This window comes from Besnoitia besnoiti, chromosome I, assembly GCF_002563875.1.
Source record: "Besnoitia besnoiti strain Bb-Ger1 chromosome I, whole genome shotgun sequence".
NCBI lineage: Eukaryota > Apicomplexa > Conoidasida > Eucoccidiorida > Sarcocystidae > Besnoitia > Besnoitia besnoiti.
This window is the reverse complement of record NC_042356.1, coordinates 389,308-404,297: the sequence shown is the minus strand read 5'-3', so window position 1 is coordinate 404,297 and position 14,990 is coordinate 389,308. Positions and strand designations below refer to the sequence as shown.

At 58.2% G+C, this 14,990-nt stretch overlaps 3 protein-coding genes across 3 annotated transcripts; 1 reads left to right on the top strand and 2 right to left on the bottom strand.

The window, feature by feature from the left end:
• Positions 1–1,709: 1,709 nt before the first annotated feature.
• On the bottom strand, positions 1,710–5,619 carry BESB_000540 (bromodomain-containing protein; the record flags this gene model as incomplete). The annotated part of the gene is made up of 6 exons (XM_029358809.1): positions 1,710–2,174; positions 2,610–2,708; positions 3,055–3,202; positions 3,570–3,792; positions 4,116–4,250; positions 4,635–5,619. 6 exons carry the CDS (start codon positions 5,617–5,619, stop codon positions 1,710–1,712), a joined length of 2,055 nt encoding a protein of 684 aa, XP_029221721.1.
• A 3,011-nt stretch (positions 5,620–8,630) lies between these two features.
• Positions 8,631–9,323, top strand: BESB_000530 (zinc finger, C3HC4 type (RING finger) domain-containing protein; the record flags this gene model as incomplete). The annotated part of the gene is made up of 1 exon (XM_029358808.1): positions 8,631–9,323. One exon carries the CDS (start codon positions 8,631–8,633, stop codon positions 9,321–9,323), a length of 693 nt encoding a protein of 230 aa, XP_029221720.1.
• Positions 9,324–11,258: 1,935 nt separating this feature from the next.
• Positions 11,259–14,156, bottom strand: BESB_000520 (RNA-binding protein; the record flags this gene model as incomplete). Its single annotated transcript, XM_029358807.1, has 4 exons — positions 11,259–12,047; positions 12,655–12,812; positions 13,277–13,375; positions 13,997–14,156. The coding sequence occupies 4 exons, from the start codon at positions 14,154–14,156 to the stop codon at positions 11,259–11,261; spliced, it is 1,206 nt and encodes a 401-aa protein (XP_029221719.1).
• Between the last annotated feature and the right edge of the window lie 834 nt (positions 14,157–14,990).

The following is a 14,990-nucleotide window of genomic DNA, read 5'->3' as shown; positions in this document are numbered from 1 at the left end:
GTGAACAGCCTAGATAAAACACAGAAATATAGAAAAAATATATGTATATTCTTAAATAAAAATGTATGTATGTGCGTGTGTAGAACGAATATATGTACGAGCCTACGCCAGGAGTCCCACGACTTTCGTTGTCTCATTTGAGCGCCAGCAGCGACAAATTCGCCGCGCTGACCCGTCTCCACTCGACACAAGTGCTGTCTGTCCTGCGCCCGTGTTGGGGTCACAAATTGCAGCTCAGAAAAATAAAAGTACACATACGTACGGAAAAGACACTGGAGCCCGTGCAGTGGTTAAGTTGCCGCGCTGCAAACTCCCAAGAAATCTGCTGCGTCGCACAACCACAGAATCAGCTCACCCTGTGCGTTTCTTGACGTTGGGCAAACTTCCCTCCCTTGAGGTTTTTCGGCCGAGGTGTGCGATTTATCATGTATGACTAAGATATTCAGAGGGGGGTCCACAAACGAGCTGGCTGGGTGTCGCCTCGCGACTCCTGAGGTTGAAAACGAGCCTGGCGCCCGTCGCTTGCGGCTGCAGTGTGTGTGCCTCTCTTCCCTACGCAAACGCGTGAGGAAATGTATTCTTCTCTACCCGCTGCGTGGATACAGCGCGCCCCAAAAGTGCAAACTCTGTTCAGCGCGTCTCTGGAGTTCGGCGCTCTCAGAAAACTGGGGAAATCACGACAGAGAGACGTCCAGTTGCCAAGCAAAAAACAAAAACGAAACTCGAGATCTCGATTCAGTACCACCTCTCGGTTCAAGAGCGAGTTGAAGCGCCTCTCCCCTGCGCACTCCCGAAGTCCTTCCAAGCCACGAAAGAAAAACGCCTCCACAGCACAACTCGGCTAGAGACGTCTCTTGACTGTCGCACGAGCGAGGCCCCACTCATTTTTCTCTCTTTTCTTTCTGGCGCCCCGCTGCTCAGCCCACGCGCTCGCAACGCCTCTCTGCGCGCGACTGCGCTGTCGGACTCGATATTTTCTACACAGACATGAAGCGCCCGGGTGCGCGGCCGCACGTTCTCGCGCCTCACGCGCAGACCAGAAACGAAGAAGAGAAACTGAGGAAACCCCAGAGAGCGGGAGAAGAGAGCGAGACGGCGGACGCGACCGCAAACCCCGTTGGCCCTGCCGTTCGCCGAAGCGAAAAGAAGAAACAGACGCCGAGCGTCTGAGTCGAAACTGCAAGGCCCATCACGCCGCCGATCTTCTCTCCGCGACCTTCCCTCACGCCTCAAACGCCGCGCACAGGCTTCCTAACAGCCACACACAAGCTCTGCGGCGCCTGCTCGCCTCCGTTGCGAAACCAGGATGCATGCAGTCCCACACGTGTGCGCCTTTCTGCGAACTCCAACGTCTCAACACCTTGGCCTGGCGCGCCTCCACGCGCCACCAGGTGCGCGAGCCCGCAGAAAGCCTCGGCCGTCGCTCCTGGGCCTTCAGCCCCGACAGCTAGTAGCTTTCAGCCAGACACGCCTCCCCGCGAGGCTCCGCGCCTCTCTCCCCTCACACGCAGCGGTCACTCGGCCTCAGTTCTGGGCAGCGACAAAGCGACGAAGACAATCTCCACGGCTCCGCGATCTTTCCTCCTACAGCACCCCCGCCCCCCCCCGCAGCCCCTCCTCCCCCCGCCCTCCATCCAGCTCGCTCGCGTGCTTTGCTCCTTCCGTCTTATCTCGCGTCCTGCCTCGAGACAAGTCTCTCGACCCCGAGCCTATTCGCCGTTTTCGGCGCCCTCGTCTCGTTGCCGCTTGCGTCCACTGTCCTTCGCGCCTTCTTCGGCGGCGTCGTCCTGCTTCTTAGCCTCATCTTCCTTTTTCTCGGCGTCCTCTGCCTTCGCCGCCGGTTGCGCTGCCGCTGCAGCAGAGGCCTCTCCCCCGCGCTCCTTCTTCACGTCCTCCACACCCCCAGCCGCCGCATCGCACTCCGCCGCAGAGGCCGCCGACTTCTCCCCCTCGGCGCTGACGGCGCTGGCGGCAGTCGGTGCGCTTGGGACGTCACTCGGCTTCGCTTCGTCCGCCGCGCCCAACGCGGCCTCCGCGGGCTGCCCAGTCTTTGCCTCCGCACTCGCGCCGGATGACGCAGCAGCGGCTCGCTGGTTTTCGCTCGCGCACCGCGCCAAAACGTTGTAAATCTTGTTGTACTTCTCGACGTAGTCGTGGAAGCGCGTGATCATCACCTGCGAGCGAGTGCAGACAAGGAAAGACCCACAAGGTGCAAAAAACAGAGAAGACACCCTCTTCGCAAGGAGGACAGACGCGGTCGCAGCGTCGACCGGGGACCACTGGGGGGGACGTAAGACGACAGGAGAGACCGCGGACGCACAGCCTTTCGAGAGAGACTGGCGTCTAAGCGACGAGCGACCGGCTTGTGAAGCACGCAGGACGATTCATCAACACACAGAAACGTAGAAAAACCGAAAAACACGAGACTGAAGAGAGGAAAGCCCTAAAAGGGGACGCAAAACGAAAAGGAAGGATCCCAGCGCACTCCTTCTGCGTGCCGCGCACACAGCCAAAGAGCCGAACGGAGAGCTATCGACAGAGCTCTCTCTCAGGAAAGGCGGCTGCCTTCGTCAGACTTGAGGCGCGTAGTGCACCGCAAAGTCGCGTACCTGATTTGTGAAGAACTTCTGCATATTCTTGCCAATGCTCCATACCCACGACCCCTGCTGATTGTAGATCTCGCAGTTGATAAATACTTGCTCGACATCCTGGGAAAAGGGGAAGACAGACACGCCTCAAAAATGACTTACCCTCCACGCAGACGTCACTCCTTTGTCTGGCCTTCAGCCCCGAGAGACACTGAGGCGTCTCGACAAAGCCAAGAAGGGCGAAGCGAAGACGCCCTCTGCTTCGCAAGGCGCGCACTGCGGGACGCAAAGGCAGCCTCTTTCGTGGCGACGGGATTGTGGAGAACGCGCCCTCGACAGAGAGAGGGCGAATCTATGCGACCTCTGCGCCTCCGCAGCCCAGCCCGCAGCGCAAAACGCGGAAAACATGCGCAGGCGCCGCAAAAGGCAACTCCGCGAGAGTTAATGGGAGACCGACGCCGCGTACCTTTAAAAACTGCATGGGATGCGTATAGTCGCTCTTCCGGATTTTCGCCTTGATACAGGAGAAGGACATCGGACGCGTGACGACGTCGTAGTAGCCGGGCGCCGTCTTGGGATCCACGGGCTTCTCGAAAATGTGCCCGCCCTCGTACCTGGATGCAGAAAAAACGAAAACAAACAAGCGTCTCAAGAAACAAAAACAAAAATGCACTGGTCACTGAAGGACACCGCAGCAAGCCCTCCAATCCCCCCTTGTCGCTCCTGTCTGTCGTCTGAGTCCGCTCCCCGTCACCTCACGCCAATCCCTCCTCTTCACGCTTCTTCTTCGTCAGATTTTTTTCTTTGTTTCTTCGCTGCCGCCGCGCTCTGCGCACGTCCTCCCTCCCTCCTCTCTCCAAGTTGGACGCGGAAACACTCCAGTCCCCTCCCCTCCCCCTCACACAGGCAGACACACACAGATACATACACATACACGCATACATATGCATGCAAATCCATTTACAGATGTCGAGTCCTCACTTGCTGAGTTCGGAGAGCAGCGCGTTCGCGGCGCCTTGCCACAGGCCCAGCAGATCCATGCCGACCGCGCCGCCCAGCGCCGCCTGCTGAGCGTTTTGCACCACCGCGAGGTGAATGGACTCGTAGTGATTCTGTGAGAGGCGCTCCTGTCCCGCGGCGCCTGCACTGCTGTCCGCCTCCTCGCGGCGCCACACACTGAGCGAGGGAAACAGGCGCTCGAACTCTGAAAAAAACCCACTCGGCACGCGCCACGCGGTAAAGAGGACGCCTAGGTGCCGCAGAATTCTCCAGGCATCCGCCGTCCAGCCCCCTCCGATGAGACTCACATGTTGATAGAAGTCACGAAACGCGTGTGTATGCAAGCACCACACAGATCGACGATCATCTACTTGCCGCTCTGATACGTACATGCATGTAGGAAATTTAGAAAATAAAAAAATTCAATAAGAAAAGATACAAATACATGTATATATGCAGATGTGCCTCCACGCACCTCCCTGAGCGTTCTGCGTTTCACAGGAGCGCTGAGTCGGCGAGATCCGTTACCTGTGAGTTTTTCGTTTCCGGCGAAGAGCCAGAGATCTGGGCACTCGTCGGGGAGAGGCTGGAACTGTAAACGATATTTCTTCCTCTGCTGACCGACCTCCGCGCACCCCGCGGGATCGCCGACGCCATACATGCCTGTGTAGTCACGCAGAACAGAACATTTCCTGTGCACCAAGCGAGCCAATATCCAGACGAAGCTGCGTCGTCCCAAAGTCGTCCGTTCTAGAGGAGAAACGAAAACGCGTACGCATCTCGCTACAGAGAGGAGCCGCGGTCTCCTCTTGCGCCAGAAACGACTTCCGCTTTGGCGCTTCACGTGAAAGCGTCTCGCGCGGAGCCTCGAGCGTCTCTGCAAGTAAAACAAGAGCGACCCTCCGGTCTGAAGATAACTATGGACATCGACCTAGTTGAGACGAGACTCCTCCGGAGGGGGAGCCTCCGGCGGAGGAGCTCCTCAAGCCGCCGACGGGAGCGCCGTGGCGCATCGGAGTCGACGCGCTGCTTTTTTTGCCCGCGTACCAGGAGAGGCTCCTTTGGCTCCAGCGCCAGCGCCCTTCCCGCGGCCGTCGGCGTCTCCGAGCCCGATTAGCGGCGTCCCCGAGCCGGCGCCGAGGGCGGAGGTGGAGTTGGGCGAGGCAGGGACGGCCCCAGAGAAGGAAGAGAAGGAGGAGAGAGAGGAGACGCTGCTACAGGTTCGCGCAGGCAGGGCGCCCGCGCCGGAGCTGCCCTTCAGGAGCGCGCAGACGGCGAGGTGATTGTTGGCTTTCGCAAAATGCCAAGCAGTTTTTCTCAGCGTGTCTTTCACGTGGGGATCGGCGCCCTTTTCCAGCAGCACACGCACCGCGTCGAGCCGGTTCTCGCGGGCGGCGTAGAAGAGGCAGGACTGGCGATTGATGTCAATCAAGTTAGGGTTCCCGCCTCGCTCGAGGATCTCCGCGATGCAGGCGGCGCGGCCTTCGCGCGAAGCGTAGAAGAGACACGTCTGTCCGACCGAGTCCGTCGCGTTCGGGTCGCAGCCGCGCTCAATCAGGAAGCTGCAGAGCGCAACGTGTCCTTCGCGCGCCGCGTAAAAGAGACACGTCTGCTGCATGCGGTCTCGCTGCGCGACCGAGATGAGGCGCTTCTCGTCCACGAGGAATTTGGCGAGCGCCACGGCCTCTTCGTCTTTGGCTCGCTGCGCCACCTCGAACAAGAGCGTTCCCCTCGATGTTGGGTCAACCAGCAAATGCGTCTCGCGAATCAGCTTCGCCTGCAGCGCCGGCAGGTCGCCGTCAGGGACTCCCGCGTTCTGCTCCGCGACCTCCAGTCGATGCTTCTCGAGCGTCCGCTCAAACGCCTCTTTGAACGCCTCCACCGGCTCCTGCCGCGCGAGGCGGAAAATGGGAAAAAACGGCGACGCCGCAGCGAGCGACGGCGAAGGAATCAGCGGCGGCGCGCCAGACGCCGGCGCAGCTGCAGGCGCCGCGGCGGGCTCGCTACTCGCAAGGCCTGCGCTCGTCGCCATCTTCTCGCGCGGACGCAGTGCGGGGAAAAATTGAAAAAAATGAAGGAAAAATTTGGCTGAGCAAGCGAAAGCGCCAAAACAAGACGGCAGCGGAAATGGCACACGAATGGAGACGGAGCAGGCGCCTGAAACTGTCGACATGCGACGACAGACTGTTCGACGGCCAAGACACAGACGGATACACGAAACGTGAGAGAACGAGGCGACGCGCAAACGAGGCAGGAGTGAGACGAAAGGAAGACGCGCAGACGCCTGACCGGAAGAGGCAAAACGGGCCGAATCGAGGTCGACTTATTCGGCGATCCACGGCTCTTCTGTTCCTGCAGTGATCTGCTCTCTCGCTGCCGCGAAGAAAACTCCAATTCTTTATCTCTGGTGCGACCCTCCTCGACTTCTCAACCGGCGGGGAAGCGCGCGAACTGCGAGGAGCTCCAGCGGGCCCGTAGCCATTCTCGTGAGACAAAGAAGGACGCGAGAAGATAGGAAGACAGACAGAAAACGAGACAGCCGCGAGAGAAAAAACGGAGGCAGGCACTCGGGCAGGAGGCACAGGTCCGAGAGGCGCAGGCGGAGGCAGCGGGAAGACAAGGCAAAGAACTGCGAGAAGACAGGATCTCGAACGAGAGATAAGACCGACGTGAAGCGCGAGATGCGTTAGAGAGCCACAAAAACAGAAGCAGAAGGGATGAACGCAGGCGCGGAGGCGCCGAGGGCGAGACTGAGAAGAGAGGGGGAAACGATGTTGGGCCTACAGACGCCACCAGCGAAACGCATGCCGAAAAAACAAACCCAATGGAGAGAGAAGGAAGCACCGCCAAACGGAGAAGGCAAGGCGCTCGCAGACGGCAAAAAAAATACAATTAAAGCAGAAGAAGGCGCTCAAGGCAGACGTTTCCGGCTAGGTACGCCGTGAAGACTGCAAAGCGAGGCTTCTGGCCTCGAATTTTCTTTCACCAGATAAAAAGGGTGAGAGATCAGAAGCTGGGAGTCGCCGGCCTCTCCACAGAAGACGATGGAAAAGGAGAGACGAATTGAGCAGAACTGAAAAACGAAGGGAGCAAAAACTCTGAACCCTTGCATGCGAGTTCGGGTTCACATGCGGCGAGTCTGTGCGTTCCGGGGAGATGAGGCGGAAAGAGGAGAAGACCAAGAACAGAAAAGCAGAGAAATAAGAAGAGGAACCCAGCGAGAAAAAGAGGAACTGTCGGGCGCACTAGACATGGAGAAAGTGTTTCCGCTTTCGCCTCCGCGCAAGACCCGACGAGTGTGCGAGAAGAAGGAAAAGTCCGGCGAACCCGGAATCAGAAGAGACTCTATGCCTCGATTCACGTGGATTTGCAAGCAATAAAGAAAACGCATACGCGGAAAGCGTGCAGAGCCAAGTCAAGCCCGCCGCCAGTCTCGCTACGTGCCGTGGCTCGGTTCCACTCGAGAAAAGTGAAGAAACTAGCCGAGCGAAGATGCAGGATCTCGTCTCGCAGGCCTTCTTTGCTCCCCTCGAGGCTGCAGAGTCAAGCAGGCTGCGTGGCGCGCGCGCCCAGCGCGTTCGAGTATCCTGAGACGAGCGGCCCAACGGAGGAGAACGACGAATCCACGCACAACCGCAGAGCCTTCACTGTGCGAAGACGCGCCCTGGAGAACTCGAGTCACCATCGAATTCAGACGAGAAAACGCCTCGCTTCGCTTCAAACCGACCCTCGCCCTATGCTGGACGCCGAACTCACAACTTCCGGCGCGATTTTCACCGCAAGGGGAGAGAGAGAGTGCGACTGCCGGAAGAGAATTTCCAGGCGAAGAGCGACGCCTTATATTCGGAGACAGGCGAGCCTGTTTGCGACGGGGGGTTTTTTAAAAGGGCCTTCTCGCAGACAATTCGTGAGGCTGGAAACGGCGTTCGAGAGGGCTCGAGGTGTTCCGCTCTCTCTTCTTCAGCAAATTTAGCCTGGAGAGGACTGCACCTTCTTTTTCTGCCTCACGTGGACGGGGGCTGAATACGACTCTTAGCCAAACAGTCGCCTTTCGTTTCAAAAATGTCGTCGTTGCGCGGGGTGAAAAGGCGCCCGCCGCTTCACGCTGCCACCACCCAAGGTTCAACTGCAAGTTCTGCTCACTGGGTGTTCCGTTTCGTCGTCAAATTGCCGTCACTTTGTCTCTGACGTGGAGTCTCTGTCTGCGAAGGCATCGAGGACTGCGTTGCGCGGCCGTCCGTCCGTCCGTCTTTTTCTGTAGAGTGTGCAAAGTCGGCTGCCGGTCAGCCGGCGTTTTCACCCGCGTTGTCTGCGTGCCAGGCCCCAGCCTCCGCGTCTTCCTCTTCTTTGACTTGCTTCTCCGCGGCAGGAGGACTCTCCCACGGTGCGTCACACGTGACATTCCCGCGTTCTTCAGAGGAGAACACTCAGTCCCGCTCCGACCTTGCGCCTGACTTCCCGCGAGCCGAGGAGCTGTGAATACACCTCCCGCAAGACCTTTGGGAGAGACGCTGTCGCTCTTCGCCTTTCCGCTGGAGGTTCGCGGGAGCTAATGCAGAGTTAGGCATGCCACTGCGCAGAACGGGGAACTCTGCAGCCACTGGCGGCAGCCGCTCTGCCTGAGCGCCCTGCGAGTCTTCACCGACCCGCCAGCCGCAGCGCGCTTCCCCTCCGCACGCGGGCGACGAATACCGAGTGAACTTTGCCAGGCGCGGGAGTCACCCAGAGTTGAATTCTGCGGCAGTCTGCGCTTCCTTCTGGCGTTGTGCGTTTGTCGCCTGCTCTCCGCCCCCTCCCCCCGCAGTAGAATTCTTCGTCGCGTTCTCTACGGACACACCTTTCGCGCGTCGTTCTGCGCTAAGCTCTCGCGTTTTCTCGGTCGCCTCTGTCTGGGATCTCCGCGCCACGCCCCTCTTGTCCATTGACTTTGCTTTCCCGCGCCTCTAGCGCCGCCTTTGTTCAGTCTCGCGTATTTCGGTTCGTGAGGCGCGTGCCTCGCCAGGCATCCAGTTTCTGCTTCCTTGCCTCCTCGCGGCTGTCGCCATGACTCCTGCTCTGCACAGCGGCGCGAGTGCCTCGCCCTTTTGTCAAGAAGCCGTTCCCGGCCTCGCTGCTTCGTCGTTTTTTTCGTCTTCGCTGCGCGGCAACAAGCGCACGCGGCCGCTGAGTTTCTCTGACGCCACGGGCGCGTTCGCTTCTTCTCTCGCCTCCTGCGAAGCTGCCGAGGCGAAGCGTGCGTGCCTGGTTCCCAATGGCACTTCCGCGGAGACGACGCCCCGGGCGCCGCTTCCCGCCGCCTCCTCGCCCGTCCTCAGCTTCGCGCCGGCAGGCGCCGCGGGCGCCGCAGCCCCGTGCGCGTCGCTGTCATCGTCCTCCTCCTCGTCCTCCTCTTCCGCGCCTCGCGGGAGCTTTTTCCACGCGCCTTCCGCTTCCGCCGCAGCCTCTTCGCCGGCGCCGCTGCCTTTCGCGCCGTGGACTGTGCCCGCGCCGACTTCTTCGCTCCCCCCGGTTCAGGAGGGCGGCGGCCGCGGCGCTTGGGCCGCCATCCCGCGCAGCGGATCCCCGCCGTTTTCGGCTTATGGTCTGGCAGCAGCGGCGGCGCAGGCAGAAGAAGAGGACATGGCTGACGAGGAGTCCTGCATGGGTCCACCGCTGCTGCAGTCGCGCCCGCGCTGCTCGGGCGGAGGGAAGGCCGCGGCTGAGTTGCTTCGCGCCTACGACTTCGGCTTCATGTAGACGAGTCACCCCGCAGTCTCAAGCTATCTCCGCGTGTGGAGGGAATCCCACGCCTGCATTCCTCTGATATATATGTATGTATATGTATATACACATACCTGCATATGTAAAGTGTGTGTCTGTGGCTTTGAGGCGGGCATTCGGCTGCTTCCGCGGCTCACGGGGGAGCGCGTTCTGCATGGACAGCGGGGGAGCGCGTTCTGCATGGACAGTGGGTGGGCCCAAGCGTGCCTGGGCGTGCACACCTGATCTTGCCACGCGCTGAGGCGCGACGGGAGATCGTTTGCGAGATGTGTGTGCAGAAGTTGCAGAGATGGAGGCCTGCCGACAAAGAGGTGGCGCCGCGCCTACTCCGGCGAAGAAGCGGGCGGATGTGTGAGGCTCTGCAGAGGCTTTTCTAGCGTCTCACCTGGACGCCGCGCGCATCCGCGCTGCAAACTTACACAGAGACAGCCAGTATCTACTGACGGTGAAGGCCTCTGCCGAAGAAGCTTCCGCGAGGCAGGCGAGTCTGCGTCCACGCTGCGCGAGGTGAAATGGGGAATGCCAGGAGGCCGTTATGCAGGTTTCATTTCTCTTCAGCGACTGGAATCCAGAGGCGCTTCGGTCCTACACACGTGTGTGTACGGCTGCATGCACACGTACACACAGATATATACGTAAATGCGCATGAGGTACATTTATAAACTGGTGCGTCTGTATCCACGGGCGCATGTGTGATTCGGGTGTGCTCGAGGCCTGTTGGTGGCAGCCTGAACAACCCGAGAGAAAGGGATGATGCCCGCGGCGCGCCTTCCAGGTCTCTTGAAGTTCGCGGATGTAAACACAGGTTTGTTCTGATCGCGAAGCGAGGCGCCGTCTGTCTCTTCGCTGCCGCTGGCGGGGGTTTGAAGAGACCGCCGCTCGCACGAGTGCCCTCTCTTTTCTCCCTTTGGCGCGCCTTCGGTCTTCGACTTGTCGGTTCAGGTCTCGCCCTGTCCCTCCTGGCCGTGGCCCATATATATATATATATATATAACCCTAAACCCTATATATATATATATATATATATGTCTGTATGTGTATATATAGACATATGTGTATCTATATGCATGTGTATATATGGATGTATATCTTTAGGCGAGTGATGTCCCTCCTGGCCGTGGCGTATGCATATACGTATGTATGTATGTATTTATAAATGTATATGTATATATATGTCTGTGTATAGATGTATATATTTTGTTGCGTGTGACGGGAGTCGGCCCTCTAGCGTTTCTGGCGACTGGCAAGGTCATCTTTGTACAGAAACATTGTCGTCAGCCTTGTCAAGCTTCTGCAAACAGTTTGAAGATTTCGACTTTTACCGCGCAACGCCTCTTTGCCATCGACGCGCATGCGGAGATGCCTGGGAGATGCGACCCTTTCCGCCGGCGGTGCGCAGAACCGGAAAAGTCCTCGAAAGAGATTGCGCACTGCTTCGAGGGGGAACGCGGACGCCGCGCTAGGCGCAGTGCGAAGAAGAACCGAGAAACAGTTTCGAACCCAGAGACAAAGAAAACTGTAGAAAGTTAAGAACCGACTCAGCGAGAAGACTCGCAGCGGTTGTGCCTCCGAGCCCTTCCTGTCTGAGGGCCGAATGCGAAGGAGCTCATCACCTTTTTAACAAGAAACGGAAAGTCGGCAGTTTTCGATCGAATCAGACCCCAATCATGGAACTACAAAAGATACTTCGCAGCGTAGTCTTCTGTACCTCTTACTTTCCCACAAAGTCTGCACTCTTTTCTAAATCGAAAGATGCGCGGCGCGCGTCGTTCGCGAGCTGAAACTGGCAGGTCGAATTCCGTTTGCCGCCCAAACATCGCCACGAATTTTCTCTCCCTCACGTTCGCAAAAAAAAAAAAAATATAAACTAGACACGACGATGGTGCGTCTGCACTGATTCGTCTTCCGCCATCATCGTCTGCGTCCGCTCCTGTAGGACTCCCGTCTCTCGTCGCCTCTGTCTCCGTGCCAGTCTCTCGCCCTCTCTCGCCATCTATCGTCGCCATCTCCGCCTCTATCTCTCTCTCTATTTCTGTCGCGCTCTCTATCTCTGTCTGCATCTCTATCTCGCTCTCCATCTCTTCTTCTCTCCCCGTCTCTACCTCTATCTCGCTCCCTGTCCCTGTTTGTATCTCTCTCTCGCTCTCCATCTCTTCTTCTCTCCCTGTCTCTATCTCTGTCTCTTCCTCTCTCCCTCTCCTTGTTTCTAGCTCTCTCGCGGACTCGGCGTCTTTCTGCCTCGTCGGAGTCGCTGTCGCTCGAGCTGCTTTCGCTGCTTTCGCTTTCGTCTCCCCGGCGCGTTGGTTCGCGGCCGCGTCCGTCTCGTTCGGTCGCCGCCACGTCCCTTCGGAGTCGCTCCTCCTCGAGTTTCCTTCGTTTGTTCTCCTTTTTCTCGCGCTTCCTCTCTTTCTTCTTTTGCTTCTTCTCTTCCTTCCGACGCCGCTTCTCCTCGCGGAGCGCTCGATCGGCCTCCGCCTCGGCGTCTTCGTTGACCTGCTTGAGCATCTCCTCGAACTCCTCAGCCCACATTTCGTCGACGTCTTTGCCACCCTGCCGCCCAGCCGCGCGCCTCTGCAGCGCCTCCGTCTCGCGCTGGAGCCGCTCAGCCTGCTCCTGTGCGGCCTGCTTCTTCTTCTGGTCGAGCGTCACCCCGTAGACGCCGATGCCGCGACCCTCCGCGCCCGTCGCTTCGTACGCCGCCTGCACGAGACACACAAAGCGAAGGAAGCGGAAACGCAGCGATACAGAGACAGCAGCGACGCGCGCGCTTGAAGGAGAAAAAGACACCGCAGACGCGTGCAACTCCGAATGCACACTGAGGAAACGCGCGCACGAGAGTGCAGAGATGCAGAAGCAGCTGAGACCGAGGCATGGAACGCACAGAAGGAGAGGCACGTACAGCGTCTCAGGAATACAGCCGCCAAACGGGAAACGACGAGACGCGAGAAAAGACGAGAACACGCCGGCTCGCTGAAAGAGAGAGCTGAGAGCCAGAGACAGGACAGGTGCATCCGCAGAAACGGACGCAGAGCCCCGTGTGCCACAAAAAAACACAATAAGCAGAGGCAGACAAACCAAGTTGCATGCACATACACATATACGTACATAGATATAGATATACACACAGGTATACACATAGATAGGTAGACAGATAGGTAGACCGATGCATAAGTTTATAGATAGATAGATGGGTAGATACATCAAAAGGTAGAGAGAAGAATCATTCAGCAGAGACATCCCGCGATCTTTGTTCGTGCGGACGGCGACGCCCTTCAGCGAAATCCAGCAGCGACGCGCGGGAACTCACTCCCTCTTCGTCGTCTTCGGTTTGCGGCGGCCGATAGTCTTTGCAGTGATCGACGCGGAGGACGTTGTTGAGCAGCTTCATGCCGTTTGCGTTGTCTACAGCGAGAATCGTCGAGCGCTGGTCTTCGTAGGCGAGGAAGCAGAAACCCTTGGGAGCGCCTGGAGAGACAAGCAACAGAGTGACGCAGAGGCGAGCACGCGGGATAGAAGGGAGACTGGAAGCGACGATGGAAACCGAAATCCCAGCGACCTGCGAGGCACGACACGCGCGGAAAGTGCAACGCCGCAGCAGGCCAGGCTGGAGACGAAACGACGAAAAGGAAGAGAGACACGAGGCGAGCGTGGGCCCGACTCCGGGGAGTTTAACTGGGAAGGCGGCGCTAGGTCCCCTCGCTGTCTTTCTTTGGCGTGGAGGAGGCTGCCGAACTGCCCACAAGGCCGCTCGCACGTCTTCCTCGTGCGCAGGCGCAGCCTGAGGCACTCGAGCGAGGATGTGCCTCCTAAGAGTATCTGCAGGTCATGAACACACGTAGACGAGAGTGCGAGCCTGTCCCGTCAACGCGTTTCTTGGTCTGAGACGAAGAGGCAGCCGTGCACGACGCTTTTTCGACTGTCCTGCACACCTGATTTCTTGTCGCGCACGAGGTGGACGTCAACCGGCTCTCCCCACTGCGAGAAGACTAGAATGATGTCGCCTTCCGTGAGCCGCACGTCGAGGCCGCCTGCAGAGAGAAATCGAAAAACAAAGCACGATGCGCGGGGGAGTCTCCGCGGCTGACGAGGGGAAAAGCAGCACAGCGGAGAGCGAGAGGCTGGCGCCGCAGGAAGGGCAGCGACAGCCAAACGAGAAGGAGCCTGCAAGCCTGCGTGGCCGCAGAGGGCAACCCTGCTGCCGCCTCTACATTGCACTTTCCGTGCAGAGTGGCATGTGAGAAGTCTTCAACTGCAGAGAAGGAAAGCCGAAACGAGGCACCCACCCACACGCAGTTTGGCGTGCGCCTGTGTTCCCTCCAATCGAATAGACAGAGACAGTATTGTAACTCAGATCGAGCAAAGAGAGATATTACATTCGCTGGAGTACCGCAGAAGAATCTAGTGTTGAGAGAGCTAAGACCGAGTTCTCTACGATCGCAGGACGCAGCCTGACGCGGGCGTTGAAAGACATGTAGACAGAAGCGCGGGGGAGCGACCTCGATGACCTGAATTTGTCAATTGCAGGATCCACAGGCTCGGATGTCTGCCTGGCCGCTCAGCCGCGGCATGCCCCCGCGCAGGCGTCTGCCGCTGAATGCGCGTAGATTGAGAATCCTCTGTCGAAGGAAGACAGCGCGTCTGCGACTCACCGATGAAGATGTAGGACGAGTTTCGGTACTGCCAGTGCCAGGAGGCCTCGCCGGAGAGGTTGTGCTGCAGCTCGATTTCGTTCAGCTTCCACACTGCCTGGATATTGGCGTTCGCAGGCGCGTTGACTCGCGCAGGATCCGCTGGCGGCAGCGACGCCATGGCGGCGGTTGAGAAGGAAAGAATTCAGAAAAACGAAGAGACAGACAAGAAGCGAGACGAGGAAGCAGATCTGAGGGATGGAAAGAAGAAGAACACCGCGAAACAGGACATTTCAGGTGCGAGAAGGAAATAAAGTGCAGCGACGAACTCCGAAACGCGAGCAGAAGGCCACGCTTCGGGCTGAAACCCCGACGATAGAGTCTCAACCGAAGGAAGCGGGCGCTTCGACAGTCAAAGGACGGAGGGCGGAAGGAGACAGAGACGAACTTGGCGCAGAAAGGCGAAGGAAAAAAGCAGACAAATGCGAAGGAAATAGGAGTTTTGTGGAAAGAGGAGTTTCGTGGTGTAGCGCGTACATACACCCGAAGACCTCCTAGAGAGAGGAGAGAGTAGAGAGAGAGGAAAGGGCGCCGCGGAGAATAGTCATCCCGACGCAAGATTCACTAAGACGCAACGAAGAAAGAAAGACTGAGAAGGAAAAATAAAGGCTGCCACGCTTCGAGAGGAGCGCCTTTGCGTTTCGGCAAAAGAAGACCGAAGACAAACGCCTTGAGAAATGTTCATCGTAGAGTCTGCATGCAAAAAAACGCAGGCATGCACATTTTTTTCCTTCTTCAACCAGATTTGTTCTTTCTTTGCGGCACGAGGGAAAGAAAACCTTAGAAAGCCGAGTCACGTAATGCAGAAGCAAAGGAAAAATTGAGGCCGCGATATCCTGAGGCGGCGATTCGCGGGCTCTTAAGGCCGCGGATTGAAAACACACCGCCGCCGCAGCAGAGTCCTGACCTCTCTTCGCGTGCAGACTATCCCGGCTTCGGCTTCTCCTCCTTTATT